This window comes from Arvicola amphibius, chromosome 5, assembly GCF_903992535.2.
Source record: "Arvicola amphibius chromosome 5, mArvAmp1.2, whole genome shotgun sequence".
Classification (NCBI taxonomy): Eukaryota; Metazoa; Chordata; class Mammalia; order Rodentia; family Cricetidae; genus Arvicola; species Arvicola amphibius.
The window spans coordinates 672,683-691,717 of record NC_052051.1 but is presented as its reverse complement, the minus strand read 5'-3'; the positions used below and the strand labels follow the sequence as shown (position 1 = coordinate 691,717).

The following is a 19,035-nucleotide window of genomic DNA, read 5'->3' as shown; positions in this document are numbered from 1 at the left end:
AAGTCGGCCTGGGTGCCACTGGGCTAGGTAACCTCAGGATTCCTGTGCAAACACATTAGAATGTTGTACCTCTCACTCTCCAGCTCTAGCATGCTCTGCAGCTCACAGGCTTCAGGACTGGCCACAATGACAGAGCAGACCCAACCTACTCTGGGGTCCCCAGTCTTTCTCTGTCTTCTTCAGAGTCTCTCCACAAAGTTTCCCATACAATTATAGGCAGGTGCCGCTGTCTGGCCGTGCAGAAACTGGGAGTCTGAGAACCCAGTCTGAGAACTTGAATGAGAATCCACACGTTAGTGCCACTGCCACTAGATTTATTAAGGTTGCCAACACATCCACTAAGACGGCCACCAAGAGAGCCCCAGCCGCGCCTGGCCTGGCGTCTGAACAGGGGACATTATCTCCTGCCTAGGGAACTCCTTTAGGGAGAGTCCAAAGTCAGACACATTATAAGGACTGGACAGTTCAGAGTGTGGGAAGAGAAGTAGGAAGCTAGAGGTGCAAGGGAGCGGATAGAAGCAGGAACAAAATTTGCATCTAGACAGAATTAAACAAAACAAGAACAAAACCCGAAAATATTTCTCGTCGCTGCTGGGTCCAATGCTCCTTAGCCAGACATCTCCTCCCGCTGCTCCTTGTTCCTGCGCACCTCAGCAGCATGCAGCTCCTGTGAAGACAGGCAGAGAAGCCCTGAGGAGCGGTCAAGGATAAGGATGTCCCTAGAAACTTCCGTGTATATACAGGCGGCAGGCACCACCGCACTCCAGGAGCGCTGGAGCCGCAGCGTAAACAAATTCCATCCCCTCTTGGAGCTGAGCCCCATGAGAATGCAAATTCCTTCAGAGCGCTTCATAATTAATTTAACCATATATTACTGTGATTGTTAAAGATGTCTCACTAGGACCAGGTTCTGGGCCTGATTCCAACGTTGAGGGAAGTGCTCCACTAAAAAGAAAAGTCTAGAAAGACGTTATTAGAACCCCCTTCTTCACTCAGTGTACAGACCGGATCCCACACCTAGAACCTGCCCATCAGTAATCACGCCTCCCATATCAATGCCCCCAACCCCGCGCCCACCTTCTCACGCAGCCTCTCGCGCAGTGCTGCCAGGTGAGCCTCGCGGATTTCCTTGCTCAGCTCCATCTTGTAGTTGAGTTTCTCCTCCGCCAGGCGGCTAAAGTTATTGTTTTCTTCCAGCGCCTTGTGCAGCACCTCGCGCTCGTGCTCACGCCGCTCTGCCAGCTGCTTCAGCACCTGAGCCTCCTGCGTCTGTGCAGAGTTAGGAGTTAGTAAGGAGTCCAATCGCTAGACAAACCCTACGTGCGTCACCTGCCGGGACCCGGACCCAGAAGCCGTTCTGGGGATGGCCACAACCATCTCTGGCCTGGGAATTGAGTCAAGTTTCTGTTGCAGAGGATCGGCTACGCCCCTCCTCTGTCCCCAGCTTAATGACACTTGGCTGTGACTTGTTGTCCTGCCCTCCCAGCTTCACATGATACCCTCAGTCCCTGGCACTAATTCTCTGAGCTTAGGGGTCTTATACTATCCTACGTCCCATCCCAGTTTTGGGGCTTTTGCACTGAAAATTCTGCTTGCCAGGAGCCTCTCCAATGCCAGGTAAACCAAAATGGCTTGCTTTGTGCTACCCTACTTAGCCACAGAGTCTCCTTGTTGGACTGAGAACTCTGGAGCCCACAAATGTTGAAGAAGCAGAGTAAATTCTGAACCCTGAGTTGTGGGGGCTTCTCCAGACCTCCCCCATTCAACTCCAGGTTGAACACTGAGCTGGTAGAGATGCAGCTAGGTTAGCTAGGTCCCAGCTCTCCACTATTGCTCAGCAAAGGGTGTGTCCACAGGGATCTGGGAAGGGACATCGTGGTGCTATGTTGCCCTATGTTTGCCACCATCTGGGCACCATCCATTCTCATCTCTCCATCTCATCCTCAGCAGCAAGTCCTACACTCCCCAGCCCAATGCTCCGATCAAACAAAGAGCCTGGGCAGTGATGGCAAGTGTTCGTGGAGAGTCCTTGCCTTCCTCCGCTCCTCAGCTGCCTCCAGCCGCTTCTGCAGCTCCTCCAAGGAAGCATCCTTCCTCTTGGGGGGAGAGGAGAGCACAGGGCTCTCTGGAGATAGGTCAGAAGGAGACTTGAGAATGACCTCGAAGCTCTGGCCAGAGGCTCGCTTGTCCAGCTGCTTCACTTCCATATCTGCAGGGAAGACCAGATGGGGACTTAAGGAGGCCTAGCCATGGGATACAGGTGGTATGAGAGGCCTTCTCCCAGCACACATCCCAACATGGGTTGAGAAGGAGTCCCTCCCCCAGAATACTCTCTGCAGCAACCCGCCAGGGCACAGCATTACCAGAAGTCGAGAAGGAAGATGGCCATGCCCTAGCTGAGCAGGGCCAGCAGCTGCGTGGGTAACTCACCCCCATACTGGTAGATGGTGTTGGGGTGAGGCTGTGAGTAGAAGCAGGAGCAGATCAACGACAGCACAGACAACTCCTTCATCTTCTCCTTGTAGGCTGTGGATGTGAAGTCAAGGTGAGCGGAACCATGATCGTTCCTTTCCTTTTGCTCTTTATCTAGTACATATTTGATTTTCTCTTTGTTTTGTTTTGAGACAGGATCTCCTGTAGTCCACACTGGTCTTAAATTCACTATGTAGCCAAGAGCAACCTTGAACTCTATCCACTGCCTCCGCTTCCGAAAGGCTGGATGTATCTGTGTGCATCACCTTGCCTCTGTTTGTTCTGAGACATTAATGTACACACCTGGAACTCATCAATGTACACCAGGCAGATCTTTTTAACTTGTGTTCCCCAAAACTAGGATTACAGATGTGCACTACTGTGCCTGACCTGTCTCTGATACTTTTTGTATGTTCCTCTCTTCCTACTGTGATCTGAATGTTCCCTTCCCATGTTAGGAGGTGAGCCGGTCATAAAGATGCAAACTGGAATAGAACCTTGTCTAAAATGAGAAAATCAAAACAATTTTGGGTTATGTTTTGTGTTTTGTTTTGTGCAGATTCCTGAATGAGACTAATGACCTTACTGCACAGGATCCTTCAGCTCTTCCAACATGTGAGGTCACAAGGACACACCTATGAATGAGGAAGCAACCTTCACTAGTCAAGCAAGCCTAGTGGTACCTTGACTTTGAGTTTCTAGTCTATAGAGAAAAAAAATTCTACTTTTTAAAAGAAACACCCAGTCTTAAGGTACTTTTTTTGATTAGTCTGAGCAAATTATAACACTTATGTCAGGGTCTTTGTCCTGTCTTTTTTTACTTAATCACTATTCTTGTGTCTTTTTTTAATTTAATTTTTTTTTTATTTTGTGTGCATTTGTGTCTTGCCTACATGTATGTCTGTGTGAAGGTGTAGTTCCTCTGGGACTGGAGTGGCAGATGCAGGTAGCTGTGAACTGCTGTGTGGGTGCTGGGAATTGAATCCGGGTCCCCTATAAGAGCAGTGAGTGCTCTTAACCGCTGAACCATCCCTCCAAACCCTCTTGTGTCTTTTTCTTTCTGGATTTTTACTTGTTTTGTTTGTTTGTTTTTTAAACAGGGTTTACTCCAGTCCAGGATGGCATTTAGCTCCCCATAATCCTCCTGCCTCAACTTCCTGTGTTAAGATTACAAATGTAAACCACTATGCCCAGCTGTTTTGAGTCTTTCTGTATCTCTGGTTATAGGTGTTCAAATTGTTTCTTTCTCTGAACATACATTTCTAGGATTACATGTAACTCTGTATCTTTGGTTTTTTTTCCCATTTGTTGTTGTTTAACAGGATCTCACTATGTAGTCTTGACTTCCCTCAGACTCCTTATGTAGATCAGACTAGCCTCAAACTCACAGAAATCCGCGTGTCTCTGCTACCATTCTCATGACCAGGACAAGCATAAATGTAGGGTACCCTCTCCATATCCCTCCCTTTCATGCTTGCCTCCCCCCTTCCCTTTTTCCCTTCCTCAAAGACTGGATCTTGCTATATTGCTCAAAATGGCCTTGAACTCTCTGGTTCAAATCCTCCTGCCCTCGACTCCCAAATAGCTGAGACTCCCACCTGTAGGGGATCTGTCTCTGGCTTGTAAACTTAGCTGTAAACTAGCATCTCAGTCACTACCTCTGCATCATTTACCACTCTGAGGTGAATCTTCATTCTCTCCAGACATCCACTCACTGACATTTCAGGTAGGCTTGCAGCCCAGGTTCCACCGAGGACAAACACAAAGGAGATGTCCACACAGCCCTACAAATCCACTGCTTCCTTCCAGATCAAGTGCCCACCATCCTGCTACCCAACCAGAAAAGGAGGCAAGCCTGATGCTATGACCCTGACCCCAGATGGAAAAAAAAAGAGACACTCACTTTTTTGTTTGTTTGTGCGTGTGTGTGTTTTATTGTTGTTGTTGTTGGGTTTTGTTTGTTTTTGTGTTTGGGGTGGCTTTTTGTTTGTTTGTTTGTTTGTTTGTTTTGAAACAACATTTTTCTGTGTAGCTTTGGCTATCCTGGAACTTACTCTGTAGAGCAGGCTGGCCTTGAACTCACAGAGATCAGCCTGCCTCTGCCTCCTGGATGATCTTCCAGAGGACTGGGATTAAAGGCATGAACCACCACAGCTTGAAGAGACACTTACTTTAAAAATGAAAACAATCTTACTGTTGTGAATCCATTCACTTGTGAACCAGCTCCTTGGAGACTACTATTTTGGTAAAGTTCAAGAATCTTCCAAGCCCAGCACAGTTATTCCCTTCCATGGGGACAATGCTAGGTCTTAGTCTACTGGGGTGACACTAGCAACGCTCACTGAAATGCAGTTTTTAGATAACCACTGTTTTCCCCTCCATTCTAGCAATTCCCAAAGTCTGGTAGAATCCAAGTCTCAGACCTAGGACTCTAGATAGACAGACACAGAAGAAGAAAAGAAGGAGGAGGGGAGAGGAGGAAGAAGAGAGAGAAGAGGGAGAGGAGGGAAAGAAGGAGGAGAAGGAAGGGGTGGGGAAGGAGGAGAGAGAGATGAAGGGGAAGAAGAGGAAGAGGAGGAGAAGGAAGAAGACAGCTTCCATGTCTGATTACCTACTAGCACCTTTTGAGGGAACCGACAAGAGGAACATAGACAAACATTTAGATAGATCAGAAACTTTATGAACAAGTTTTACCCAATAATTTTTAAAAATTGAGTTGGGCCAGGTGGTAGAGGTGCATGCCAGCACTCAGGAGGCAGAGGCAGGTGAATCCTTGTGAGTCGAGGCCAGCCTGGTCTGCTAGTTCCAGGACAGCTAAGACTGTTACACAGGGAAATCCTGTCTTGGAAAAAAAAAATGAGTTGGACCAGGCAGTGGTGGTACATGCCTTTAATCCCAGAATTAGGGAAGCTGAGGCAGGTGGACCTATGAGTTCAAGGCTAGACTTGTCTACAGAGCGAGTTCCAGAACAGCCATGACTGCACAAAGAAACTCTGTCTCGGAAGAAAAAAGAAGGAGTTGGAACAGAATTAAGGATATGGGGTAGAAATGGCCAAAGCTTTCATGGTAAGTTTGTCCTTCCATTACAAGCACAAGGGAATGCTGTTTTGATTTAAATTTTCTAATAACTCAGATTTATTTGGAAGCAGCATGGAGCCCAAGAGGCAGTAGACAGGGCAGTGACTTGCCAGAGTGGGCAAGTCAGGGCTAGTCATTGTCTTCAGAAGAATTTGAGAAGAAAAAAAGAGAAAGCCAGGAAGGGGCAGGCCTCAAAGGGGACTTCATGCTTTTATTTATTTTATTTTATATGTATGGGTGCATATTTTTCCCTGCATGTACATCTGTATACCACATTTGTGCCTGGTGTCCATAGAGGTCAGAAGAGAGTAGTCAGATCCCCTGATGCTGGAGTTACAGAGGTTTGTGAGCCACCGCCATGTGAGTACTGAGACTCAAACCTGGGTCCTCTGGAAGATCAGCCAGTGCTTTTACCCGAGTCATCGTTCCAGTCCCTTGCTTTGAGCCTTCTTTCTTCTCCCTTTCTTCTAACCCCTCCCTCCTTCTTTCTTCCCTTCCTTCTTTTCTTCCTTCCTCCTTTCTGGCTTTTCTTTTTAAGACAAGGTAAACTGTAGCCTAGGCTGACTTTGAACTCACTACCTAGCAAAGCTTGGCCTTGAACTCCTGATCATCTTGCCTCTACCTCCTGAGTGTAACACACCTAGCCACATTATGTTTTGTTTTTCATAAACAACAGAGACTCATGTATTTGTGCTATGAATGATTAATCCAAGAAAGGAGGTAGAGGGGCATGCTCCCGCTCATGTGATAAGGAACTAACAGATTTGAGAGATTAACGGCAACAAGCCAGTTGATATCTTGTACATCTTGGGGAGGTCAGTCTTGTGTTGAGGAGACAGGAGGGCAGGAGTAAGAAGAGGGTCTTGGCTAGGGCAGGATAGACCTGGACTAGAGAGGCCAGAGAGAAGGGGTTTTGTTGTCTTCAAGTCTGAGCTTGCTAGCACCTACTTCACTGCCAGCCCAAATGTTCCATATTCTCATTTCTCATCTTGTATACAAACTCCTGATAGACTGTCCTCATAGGTCAGGCCAGGAACCTGGTGCCTGAGAGTTGCTCAAAGGCCATTTCTGCTTGTGCATGAAACATTCACAGGGAAAGGACTGCAGGTTCATAGCAGATAACATCAAGTTTATGAACCTGTACCAGGAGGCTGTCTTCCAGATAACTATCCCTTCAGCATGGGGGAGACTGGTAGGGATTCAGGGAGCAATACCAGCCTAGACAGGTGTGAACATCTGGAGAGAAGTGTAGGGTGCTGTCCGCCTAGGTTAGAGATCCCTGAAGTCAAAGTTCGAAAAACAAGTGTTCAACTGGCAAGTTGAACCATATGTTGTAGCTGCAATCAGGGGCACAGTGTCCTGTGGTCATGGACATTCCTTGGTATGGTTTCTCTCAGTCTGAGAGACAATGAGGAAATTTCTTCCCAGAAGACAGATCTTCAAGAAGCAAACAGAGAAGTGATCACAGATAAGACCTGCCTAAGGAAGGTGAGCACGACAGGACAACTGACCAGGAACTGGTACTTTAGAGACAAAAAGCAAGAGGAAGACCTTACCTGGGGCTGATGGGCCAGGTCTGGCTATAGCACAAAGCTGAGATTGGGTCCATGTTTTTGGAGTTGGAGCTTAAAGGGTCTTTTACACACGTGGTCCCCTCCTAGGATGATACTGAAATTCTCCGGGCATGAGGGGTGGGCTCATGGCAGGACCGCGTGATGGGTGGAGTTTGTACTTAGGGCCAAAGCCAAAGAGTGGGAGAACCAAGCGTTGACCTATTTGACCGCCGAGATCAGCCTTCTGGGCTGAGGGAAGGAAAGGCAGCAAGAGCTTGTGGTTCTTAGAGAAAAGCAAGGTCGGGGGGGGGGGGGGTGTATCATGCGTCCTGCAGTCTCAAACGCCCAGAAAAAAAGGCGAAGCCCTGCTGGGGCTGGGGACTGGGCGGGGCATCCAGTGTGGGAGGGGCTGTCCAGCTTTAGGTTCTCAGGTCCGAAATGGAGCCACTGCAAACCACTCCGGAGCCTTCTCTTCCGCACGCTTTCGACCCTCTATGCAGTCTGAGGTGTAGGAGACTCCTTACGAAAGCAGACCCCACCACACCCCGGAAAGGTTTGGAAATGCAACAGCCTCTCCTCCCCTTACACCCAGCGGCGCAAAGGGCGGAGGTTTTTCTGGCTGGAGCAGGTGGCTCTAGCGTCGCAGAGGGTGGTCCCAGCTGCTGCGGTCACAGAGGGGAATCTAGGTGGTGGAGAAGCCTTGCTTGTTGCAGACTCAAACCTCCCTCCCCGCGACGTTCAGAGGTCCCCTACTGTGTTCCCCTGCCCCTCCCCCCCCCATTTCTCTGGGACCGAGGTCCAGGCTTCTGCGGAGGGTCCTACCTCCCCCGCCCCCGCCTCGACTCCCTACGGAGACTCAAAAGCACTGAAATCCAAGGTCGCTGGAACCTTAGAGAAAGGACCTCCTAGCGCCACTGCAGGCACTTTTATCCGCAGGCAAGAATCCGCAGAGCCACTCTGTCGCAGTTACACCTTGGCCCCGCACTCCGGCGCCTGAAGGGGCAGTGAGCCCCGGAGCCCGACTTCATGCGATGGTGCCTAGGGCGCGGCTCCTGCCCCGCATCCGACTGCTATTCCCCCCCCCCCCGCCCCGCACTTGAGTCCCCTCCAGCCCTTGAGAGCTCCGGACCCCCGTTCTTGCAGGGCCAACCCAGCCTCGCCATGCACAAGGTTCAACACAGGAAAACAGAGTCAGTAACTTGTTCCTGCGTCGGGCAAGGCCTCTGCTTAGACAATGGCCTCTGCTCAGACCCACCGCGGTCCCACGACACCCCAGGCCCCCGAGCCCTACCAGATACGGTGCTGGCCATGGTGCTGGCGGCGGCTGGGGCTGAGGAGGCCGGAGGGATACGGGCGGCGTCTGGGAGCTGCAGTAGGCGAATGCTGCAATGCTGTGGAGGGGGAGGGAGGAAGGGCGGGCGCGGCAGGAGGGGGAGGGAGAGAGGGATGGATGGAAGGAGAGGGGGTGGAAGGAAGGGGAGGGGAGAGGAAGGAAGAGAGGAAAGGAGAGAGGAGAGAGGAAAGGGAGGGAGACAGAGAGACAGTGAATGAACAACCGAGGATAACAACTATCAAAGAGAAGACAGTGGGAGGGGATGGAGGGAGAGAAGAGCAAAGGATGTAGCAAGAGGCCCATGTTTTATCTGCAGACACCCGTGGATGACACTTCTGTAAGATGGTTTTGTGTGACTTGGAGGATAGGAAAACAGGACTCATTCCCCAGAACAGGCAGGGAAGGAACAAGGCTAGAGTGGGCCTGTTCCATCATCAGGGTAGGTGACAGAGGCTGGGGGAGGCTGGATGACCACTAAGCCCCTGTCTGTGCTAAAGGGAAGGGATTCGATTCGCTGGTTTGCAAGGGGTGAGACTGGCCTGCAAGAATATCTGAAGTAACTCTGTGCCAGGGAACGAGCAGGTTCTGGTTAAATAAAGGGAATAATGAGGCTTATGATTTGATGTGACCTCAAGTCAGGTTCTAGCATCAGCTTTGACATTCTCTACATGAAGGATAAAGAATTTCTTACCTCTCTGGGCCTTTGCGTCTTTGGTGTAAGATGAAGCCAAAATGCCAGACCCCAGCAGACAGAAAAGAAAGACGTGCCAGAGCTGAGTTTTGTTCTAGTTTCATTTCTGTGATGATAAAATTCTCTGGTCAAGGGCCGGGTGTCGTAGTTCATGTCTTTAGTTCCAGCACTTGAGAGGCAGGATCTCTGTGAGTTCCAGGTCAGCCAAGGCAACATAGTGAGACCCTGGGGTGGGGGTGGGGGTGCAAAGCTCTGGAAAAATGCAACATAAAAGGGGGAGGATTTATTTCAGCTTACAAGTTACAATCCATCAACGCTAGAACCTAAAATCAGATCTGTTTGCTATTCCATAAAGCATTACCTCTGACAAGAAACCCAGTCACTTTCAAGGAAATGAAGCAGGGACAGTGGAGAAATGCTGCTTTCTGGCTCAAAAGCAGGTTTATTTTAGCTAGCTTTCTTTTTTTTTCTTTTAACTTTCTTTTTATTTATTCTTTGTGCTTTTCACATCATGCCTCCTGGTCCCGCCCATCTCCTTCCCCTGCCCAAATAAAACAAATAAAATTTAAGAGGAAAAAAAAAGGAGGAAAAAGGGAGAAGGGGAAAATGTCACCATGGAAGCTACAGTGTGATACAGTGAGTCACACAGTAGACCCTGTTATCCGTACACTCTTTATATGTAGGCATTCATTGCAAAGAGTCATTGGTCTGGTTTGAAGCTCCTGGTCTCTGCTACAGGCTTCCTGGACATCCTGTTGCTGCCTTGTCATAGAGATTTTCCAGCCCTGGGTCCGCAGGACCGACTCCATCCCCACTCTGTGCTCCAGCAGATCACAGATGGGGTGGATGTTGGTTGGAGTGGGCCAATGTATAGCCCAGGTTCTGAGTCTGGGTATTTGCAGGGCTGGTCAGCCCACCAGTTCTCCCCTGTCTTCAGAATTGCCCTGGCTGGTTCACCTCTAGCAGGACTGAGTGAGGGGTGAGGCCAGTTCTTCGGCTTTCACATCCTCAGGGCCGTTCTTCCACACCAACACCTTCAGGGCCAGCTCTACTGTGTTGCCCAGGCAAGGTGTAGGGGCTACTCTCCCAAGTGCTGCAGATGAGGAGGGCAGGGACAGCTTCCTGCTCTTAAAACCACAGGACTAGCTCTTCCACCTGCCTCAGGTATTGACGGGGGGGGGGGAGGCATCTCTCCCCTGCCCATATTGCCACATGACAGTGGGGACAGTTCTCCCAAACTCACAACATCACACCTCCACCTGTTGGGTCGGCTCTACTGTGCTGCCCAGGCGAGGTGCAGGGTACACTTTCCCAAGCGCTGCAGCTGGCAAGGGGGAGGGTCACCCTTACCCTCACCCGTCACAGGTGGCAGGGTAAAGGGGGGAGGGCATCTTTTCCTTGCCCTCATCACCACATCGGGAGATGTTGCCAGCTATCCCACTCTCTCACCTCAGGGCTATCTCACCCATGCCTCTGCCAACAAGGTCAGCTCTAGGTGAGGAGCAGGGCCCAATTTCCTGAGTGCTGCAGCTGGTAAAGGGGAGGAGTCAGCTCACTCATCTGTCACAGGTGGTAAGGAGCGAGGAGTAAGGGGGGCATCTTTTCCCTACCCATATCACCAAATGACAGACAACTCTCTCATGCTCACAACTTCATGGCTGGCTCACTCATATGTCCATCATGTGCAGGGCTAGCTCAGCTGTTCTTCCCAGGCAAGGTTCAGGGTCTGCTCTCCCTAGTGTTGTAGCTAGTGGGGGACAGGGACAGCTATCTCAGTCTTATGACCACAGAGCCATTAGCTAGAATTCTTATATAGCTCAGGACAACCTACCCAGGGGTGATTTTGCCTTTAGCCAGCAATTAACAATCAAGACAGTCCCTGCAAAGACATGAATACAGGCAAACTTTGACTTAGGCAATCCCTCAATTGCAATTCCTTTCTCATGTGGCTCCAGGCTAAGGTACAGTCAACCAGGTAAGTGGGGAGCATGGTTTGCCTTTTCTGAGGAGAGAGCCTGATATCCAAATGGAGGGAGCATCTCATCCACTTTTGAGATGGAGCCACTGAAGTCAAGAGAAGAAGAATTGTTTCACAAGCATTTAACACATAAAGCTAGGAATAAAACTCAGAATAATCCAAGACTTGAAGAAAGAAGAGGCAGCTCAGAAAGGCAAAAGTCAGTGGCAAGGCTAAGGACCAGGTATATATGGAGCCAGTCCAGTAGGGTTCCACACAACTTTGCACCATACACCTAGTATTTATACGTGAGCCTAGGCCTATGGATCTGACACTTGTGATTAAAGTGCATTATATGGAACAGAATACCTTCAAAGGGAATATCCAGTGGATCCAAAACCAGGAACCTTTCTCATACTATCCCCAGAATAGTCCTCATGGAAGCCTTTTCTGACCTCTAGCCAAGGGAGCATCCTCACTATCATTATTTATTTATTTTTATTTATACTTATCACAATCTTTTTTCCAAGACAGGGTTCCTCTGTGTAACAGCCCTGGCTGTCCTGGAACTCACTTTATATACCAGGCTGACCTTGAACTCACAGAGATTTGCCTGCCTCTGCATCATGAGTGCTGGGATTAAAGTTGTGCACCACCACTGCTTGGCACTTATCACAATCTTATATGTGGATGATTTATATCTACCCTGTGATTGTTACAGTATTTTGTTCACAGAGAATCCTTTGGAATCTGCCAGAGTAGACACTGAATCCAAGTTTGATGACTTGATTGATATTTCTGGGTTTTTTTTATATTGATTGATATTGCATCCTGTGTGAGACTTGCTATATCCTGCCTCACTTACCCCCCACCCCCACCCCACCCCTTCATCTCTCAAGTTAGATTTAGGAGAATAACTTCCACATTGTTTGTTACTAGAGTTATTAGAATCAGAGAATGAGCAGCCCTAAAAACACTGTGCATGGCAGCTCATTCTAAATACATCAATTAAATAGACAATGCAATAGTGAAAGCAGAAAAAAAAAGATTTCTTCAATGTGGCACCCAACATTAAGCAGAGGAACAATGAAGTCCAGTTATTTCCCAAGTGATCTTTAGGGTTTTGACATAGGCTTAGGTTTATTTAGAGGACAAGAAGTATGATTACTAAGCAGTCTTGGGTCCTAGCCATTGTCTCTGGTTTCAGTCTCTCTGGTAAAGTGGTCCGACTAATTGCCATAACTGTAAACTTTTGTTCCCTGAGACAAGTCCCTTCTCCAATTTGTGCCACTTCATTCTTTTCCTTCCTTTCCTGGGAAATTCCAAATTCGTGGAGGTCCACTGATTAAATAGTGTGATTGTCAAAGGGAAGATAAGGATCTCTTTAGAACATATTTATTCCTACCAGGACAGTTTTATGGGAAGTTGTCCATGCTGCCTCAAAGCAACTATCTATATGCTATGGACCTAGAGTTACCGTGCTATGAACCCAGGCAACACATGAATCAGTTCAGGCCTCAGCTCCACTAGTATCCCACAAAATTTTGTCTGTGCTTGGTGCCCATCCCAGTGTGTATGGCCTCCCTAATCGTCAATTTCCCAGTGAAAGCTAGGGTCTCAAAGACTGAAACAAGTGTCTACTGGCAGTGTATACATGTGTCAGGGTGTTCTATAAGCATGATCTCACATGCTTGAGTATGGGCATATCTGTCGGAAACTACCTGGGTATTAAAGAGAGCCAAAGAAAAGTTCTGAAGGAAGCTCGAAGCATCAATTTCTTTCTGGTGCCTTTTGGCACATATTGCGGTTGCCTGAAACAAACATCTCTGATGTCAGGACTGCCCTCAAGGACTGTGCTGCTCTCTTTTCCCTGGAGCTCCTGGTAGACTGTCAACTAGTGCTAGGTGCTGGAGATTTAGAGGATTTACCCTGATTGCTGGGGGGTGGGGGGTGGGGTTGGGGGGGTGGGGACTTGATTGGTAAATAAGCTGTACAAGTGAGAGAGAAGGTAGTGAGGACTCTTAATCGGGAGTCCTAGGCAAGATGCAGCCATTTATGGATTTTATGTAAAAATGATACTCATGCTTCAGCTGTGAAAAGATGCCTCTTGTGAGACGAGGTCAGCAACACGAGAAAGCCAGGATCTGTGTAGTTGTGCGGACAATGGTGGTGGCCTGGCCAAGTGAGCTAGTAGACGACAGAGGATTGAGCTTACGATGCAGACGTGGGAGACGAGCAAGATTCTAGATGATGGCAACGGTAAATGCTCTGGGTAGACTACATATGCGGCCAGGTCCCCTGCGCGAAACCGGCGCGCTGGCGTCCAAGGCGGGAGAACCTGCAGTGCTAGAGCTTGGGGGAATTGTTTCCGCCCGGACGGCAAAGCAGAGGACCGGAAGGAAGGAGGCGGAAGTGCAGCTATTAGCCACAATTCTGGGATCAGCCCGCGAAGTTCTAATCAGCGGATTGCGGAAGACACGGGAGTAGGCGTCCTCACAACTGTTTGATCCCTCGAGACCCGAATTCCGGAAGGCACCCCCACCGAGACAAGTGAGCTGGGAGTCACTTAGGTCCTGCCACTGGCAGTTTTATCTGCGTGGTCCCTGGCTCGTGCCGGTTCTGGAGCGGCCGCGGTGCACTCTGGGGCTGGGCGGGTGGGCTCTTGCTTCCAGTAGAATCTAGCTGGAGGCCCCTTGCTTGGCTGTCTCCAAGGCGGAGGATTTACGCTCTCCTACCAGTCTGTCCCATCTAAGAGTGGACTCGGAGGTCTGGAGAAGTTGAGTGATTGCTAAGGGTTGCACGGCTTTACATACCAGGATTCTGTTTCGCTACATCCCCTCTCCCGCTTGAGACAAGGTATCTTTCTCCACATAGCCTTGACTATCCTGGAACTCACTATGTAGATCAGGCTGAAACCCTTCCGAGTGCTGGGATCAGAGGCACGCGCCACCACACTTGGCCTGGCTCGCTACTTCATCTGCACTTGGGTGTCCACCGGGACTGAATGGCGCAGGACCCCAACCTTAAGAGCTTCAGAGGCAGGAGGCATTCCACGCCTCAGTGTGCTGGCCCATGCCACGAGGGATGCTGCCTGGATCTTAGTCTCAGACTTCTTGTGAAGAGTATCGGGTAGAGCATGTATTGTGGATTGTGCTTGTTCTTGTTCAGGTGCCTGTTGTTTTGATAAGTAGCTTTTTTTTTTTTCCCAAAGTAGGGTCGAATTGTGTGAGTCAGGAGATCATTCAGTTGGTATCTTTACCTCTCACAAATGCTTTTTTATTTTATTTTACTTTTATTTTTTGAGACAGGGTATCTACATAACCCTAGTTGTCCTGGAGCTCACTGTGTAGACAGGGTTGGGGGTTGGCTTCTTTTTCTTTCTTTCTTTTTTTTTTTTTTTTTTTTGGTTTTTCGAGACAGCGTTTCCCTGTAGTTTCTAGAGCCTGTCCTGGAACTAGCTCTTGTAGACCAGGCTGGCCTCTAACTCAGAGATCTGCCTGCCTCTGCCTCCCGAGTGCTGGGATTAAAGGCGTGGGCCACCACCACCCGGCTCAGGCTTGGTTTCGAACTCACAGAGATCTGTCTGTCTCTGCCTTTGGAGTGTTGGGATTAAAGTGTTCTCTGCCTCTGCCTTCCAAGTGCTGGGATTAAAAACATGTTCCACCATGACCAGCTCCAAGCTCCTTTTGATAGGAAATAACAGGCCTTCTGACCTTCACAGCAATAGTTACTTAAAATGATTGGTGTAGTGGCCTGTGGCTACAAAGCCTTGTCTTTTCCTTGTCTTTGTTGTAGAGAATTCCTGCAGAGAGAAAACTGGTGCCACATGTTGTCAGCGCTTACCTGGAGTGACTGAAACCCTGAGATGTTCAGAGGGGTTTGTCTGATTGGCCCACCACTGAGTCCTGTTGAATATAGCCTGATATGCCCAAGGTAGTCCTGAATGGTGTGACAGTGGATTTCCCTTTCCAGCCCTACCAGTGTCAACAGGAGTACATGACCAGAGTGCTAGAATGCCTCCAAAAGGTAAAGCTACAGAGCCCGACTTTTCTTCTAGGGAGGGGACGATGCGTGTGCACCTTCAGCAGACCCCACTATACCTCCACCCGCATCCATTCCAGACAGGCTCGGCTCTGTCTGCATTTTCTGATCACTAGAACTTCTGGTTAGGTTAAGGGAGACTATAATACGTGAACGAAAGAGATAATTCCAGATAGTGATAGCTCTGAGAATGTCTTGGTGCCCTTTCTGAGTAGATGGTGTTTGTGTTGAGTTCGGTGGCTAGGAGTGACTACCATTTGGGGTCTGGAGGAGTGTTTCTACGCAGAGGAGCTGGAATACCCAGTTCTCTCTGTGAAAAAAATTTTTTTTGATTTTTTTTAAAAATTTTTTTAATTTAATTTTATTTTTTGAGGCAGGATCTGTTTTACTATAGCTGTCCTGTATAAGCCAGGCTGGCCTCCAGCTCACAGAGATCTGTCTATCTCTGCCTTTGGAGTGTTGAGATTAAAGGCTTGTGTCACTATGGTTGACTTTTTTGTTTGAGACATGAAAAAAAAATCTTTAACTATTAGAAGTGTGTGGGGCAGATAACGTTCACTGAGTTTTTAAGGTGCCCTCTTGTGTTCTAATCACTGTTTCCTCAGATCTTGCTCAGCTCCCATCTGATATCTGGAATGTAGGCCATCAAATTCTGTTGAGGCAGGGTGAATGCCTGGGCCCAGAACTGCAGAACAGCTTCCTATTTTGAGACTTGACACCTAATTAGTCATCTAACTATATTAGGCTGAAATATACCAGGTTTTGGGTAATACTCTGAATTTATTTTGCTAATGAGGGCAGTCTTTTTTTGTATATTTGTTTGTTTTCTGAGACAAGGTCTCTTTACATAGCCCTGGGTGTTTTGGAGCTTACTATGTAGACCAGCCCTGCCTCAAACTCACAGAGATCCACTTGCCTCTGCCCTCTCTGTGTACCACCATACCTGCCTACTGAGGGCAGGCTTAACCTACGGCTTTTAGGGCAAAAGTGGAAAATGTCAAGAGCTAATTATGTCCTCTAGGTGTGGGCTGGACATCTAAGAGCCATATTACTTTTTCCCGTTTCTCCACACCCCGTTTTTCCTCTCATGGTCGCTGACTCCATTTAGAGAGTGAATGGTATCCTAGAAAGCCCCACAGGCACTGGGAAGACACTTTGCCTCCTCTGCACCACACTGGCCTGGCGGGAACATCTCCGTGACGCTGTTTCTGCCCAAAAGATTGCTGAGAGAGTTCAAGGTGAACTCTTCGCCAGTCGGTCTTTGTCGTCCTGGAATGCTGCTGGCACCGGTGGAGACTCGATAGGTGATCCTTATCTCCCCATCCCCACCCTCATCACTCCTGGTCTCCTGTGTGGATGATAGGGATGGGGAGCCTGGGATAGGGCCGGTCCACCTAGGCTTCCACTGTCTCTGGAGCAGAATTTAAGAGAGGAGAATTTTGTGTCATCCACACCCGGGGTCAGAGCTGTTCTCGGGATTTAGGGTACCATAGCAACCCACACTGTTTAGCGTCAGGTTTGTGGATGTCTGCAGGACTGAGTTATCTCAGTGCTGCATGTGTAAACACACATGAAGATAATTCCTCATCGCTACCCCCTTTCCTTATGCTTGTGCAGCTTGCTACACAGACATCCCGAAGATCATCTATGCTTCCAGAACTCACTCACAGCTAACCCAGGTCATCAGTGAGCTCCGGAACACTTCCTACCGGTATGTCAGCATGTTCACCTCAGAGATTATCTGGATAGTGATCTTGGTTTGGATCCGATCCACAGCCAGCTGGGTAGAGACTGGCTGGTTTTGACATACATTACTTGTGAAAAAGCAGCTTTGAACTTTGAACTTATGACTGTCCTTGCTTTTGAATCCTGGGTTTCTTTCTTTTTTTTTTTTTTTGGTTTTTCGAGACAGGGTTTCTCTGCAGCTTTTTTTTTTTTTTAGAGCCTCTCCTGGAACTAGCTCTTGTAGACCAGGCTGGTCTCGAACTCACAGAGATCCGCCTGTCTCTGCCTCCCGAGTGCTGGGATTAAAGGCGTGCGCCACCACTGCCCGGCTAAATGTGTAGCCCAGGCTGGCCTCGAACTCGTCATCCTCCTGCCTCTGCCTCCTTCAGCAAATCCTACCAGCGTGCGCCACCACAACCGGCCTGGGTTTCTTGTAGGGCTGTCATGTTGCCTGTGGTTAGAGTCAGCTTTGGCTCCTCAAGGCAGCTTTGCCCATGATGGAAGAAGAATGCCTTTTGCCAAACTTCATCTGAGTCTTGGTATCTAGCTATGGCTCTTGTGTGGAAGAACTTGTACCTTAGGTTGCTCTGTCCGGTTTTCCTTGCCTTCCCACATTCTAGCCTTTTTGTTTCCTTTTCTGTTTTCTGTGTGCTCCCATTTGTCTCAAGACAGCTCATGCTGCCAGGCCATGTTGTAATTTGCATGTTCTGAGGCTCTTAATGGACTCTTCCATTTTTCTTCTTGTCAGGCCCAAAGTATGTGTGCTGGGCTCCCGGGAACAGCTGTGTATTCACCCTGAAGTGAAGAAGCAGGAGAGTAACCACATGCAGGTGAGCTTTGGGGCACTTAGTTTCCATGATTCTACTGATTGGGTGGCGCCTGGATCTTAGAATCCAGAATTATGCTCCAGCGGATGCTAATCCTGGCCGCTGTGCTCCCTGCCGGGCCAGGTCAGGGCTTAGAGAACACAGGGAAGAATGACATAGGGAAGCTGGTGGTGAGGGCCAGGGATGGACCATTTCTTAGCTATTCTAGGTGAGTACTCTGTCTTTCCTCTTACAGATCCATTTATGCCGCAAGAAGGTAGCAAGTCGCTCCTGTCACTTCTACAACAATGTGGACGGTAAGATCACATCCTGAAAGCTGTTCTTTCCGACTGTTGTCAGAGTTTGGGTGAGGCTTGTGCAGCCTTATAGAGTTTAGTAGCACCATAACCTATCTGCTTTACCCTGTGGGACAGAGAATGGCTATGTACCTGGGTACTGTCTTTTGGACATGAGGGGTTGCCTGCATTGGTGGAGAAAAGCTCACGTAGTTCAGGATCCAGCACTCAGGAATGGCTCGCACCATCCGGTGACCTGTTCAAACAGGGTTCATATTGAGTACCTGCTCTCCATCCGGGAGCCTGGGCTATGCCTGACAGAAACCACTTTTGACCAGTCTCCCAGAGAACTAGGGCATGGAGTCTTCTATAAGTTGCTCAGTTGACAATGTCTCCCAGGTGTCATGACTTGGTGCCGAGAGTTAAGCATTATCTATCTTCCCCTGAGTTTGTCTCCTCCCTCTCTTTCATTTGCTGGCTTGTGACAAGACAAGCTTCTTACTATGTCCCTCATTGTTTTCTGTAATCTGAGGGGTTGGTCATACATCTGTGTAACTGGGGGCTTTAATCTCTATAGGACTAGACTTCCTTTTATTTCTTGCCCTTATATGGAGGCTGAGATTCCCACACAAGGTAGGCTCTCTGGAGCAGTCTTAAGGCTTTGATGATCTGAGGGTTACTGTCTTCTTTGATGCTTATTGAGTGCCCAGGGCACTAGGATTGAGGCCTTTGCATCTTCTGTTAAGCCAGAAGCCTGAGCTCAGGGGAGAGGGTCTCCTGTCACCCAGCATCTTTGTTTTGAGCCTCTTGGATAAGAGATAAGATATGACATGGCTCTGTGGTGAGCACCTCAGCTGTGGTCCTTCTTGCTTGCTTTGTTTTTTGGTCTGATGTCACTGAAGACTCTTAGTTGTCTCAATGTGTATGTCCAGGCCTGGGATATGGGTGTGTATCTGTGTCAGCCTTCGGGTCTCTGTCTCTGGATACTGTGAGTCTGGACCTGATAACCATTTTGAAATTCTCCATGATCAGAGTTGTCACTCCCTGTCCTTGTTAGCTTCCTAAAGGGATCTGTGGGAGACA

At 48.7% G+C, this 19,035-nt stretch overlaps 2 protein-coding genes across 6 annotated transcripts in view; one reads left to right on the top strand and one right to left on the bottom strand.

Annotated features, from left to right (window-relative positions):
* Positions 1-297: 297 nt before the first annotated feature.
* On the bottom strand, positions 298-9,230 carry Stmn3 (stathmin 3). The gene is made up of 6 exons (XM_038331157.1): positions 9,128-9,230; positions 8,395-8,494; positions 2,431-2,526; positions 2,034-2,209; positions 1,078-1,269; positions 298-667 (listed from the first exon to the last, which is right to left on the bottom strand). The coding sequence occupies exons 2-6, from the start codon at positions 8,411-8,413 to the stop codon at positions 608-610; spliced, it is 543 nt and encodes a 180-aa protein (XP_038187085.1). The 5' UTR covers positions 8,414-8,494; positions 9,128-9,230; the 3' UTR covers positions 298-607.
* A 4,269-nt stretch (positions 9,231-13,499) lies between these two features.
* Positions 13,500-19,035, top strand: part of Rtel1 (regulator of telomere elongation helicase 1) — a 36,029-nt gene continuing 30,493 nt past the window's right edge. For 4 of the 5 annotated variants that reach the window (XM_038330707.1, XM_038330709.2, XM_038330705.1 and 1 more), the window contains exons 1-6: positions 13,500-13,634; positions 14,880-15,110; positions 16,234-16,429; positions 16,743-16,836; positions 17,599-17,680; positions 17,913-17,973. In XM_038330707.1, the coding sequence (XP_038186635.1) occupies positions 15,009-15,110; positions 16,234-16,429; positions 16,743-16,836; positions 17,599-17,680; positions 17,913-17,973 (535 nt within the window). In that variant the 5' untranslated portion in view covers positions 13,500-13,634; positions 14,880-15,008. Of the gene's footprint in view, positions 13,635-14,093; positions 14,214-14,879; positions 15,111-16,233; positions 16,430-16,742; positions 16,837-17,598; positions 17,681-17,912; positions 17,974-19,035 lie in introns of those variants that run through there. The other variant, XM_038330706.1, reaches the window with a different exon arrangement.

Excerpts from the sequence above, each read along its gene's own strand:
- Stmn3 (XM_038331157.1), bottom strand. Across the intron at positions 1,270-2,033 it reads CAGCTGAGGAGCGGAGGAAG|ACGCAGGAGGCTCAGGTGCT; the intron begins GCAAGGACTCTC and ends AACTCTGCACAG. Across the intron at positions 668-1,077 it reads GCGAGAGGCTGCGTGAGAAG|GAGCTGCATGCTGCTGAGGT; the intron begins GTGGGCGCGGGG and ends CTGTCTTCACAG.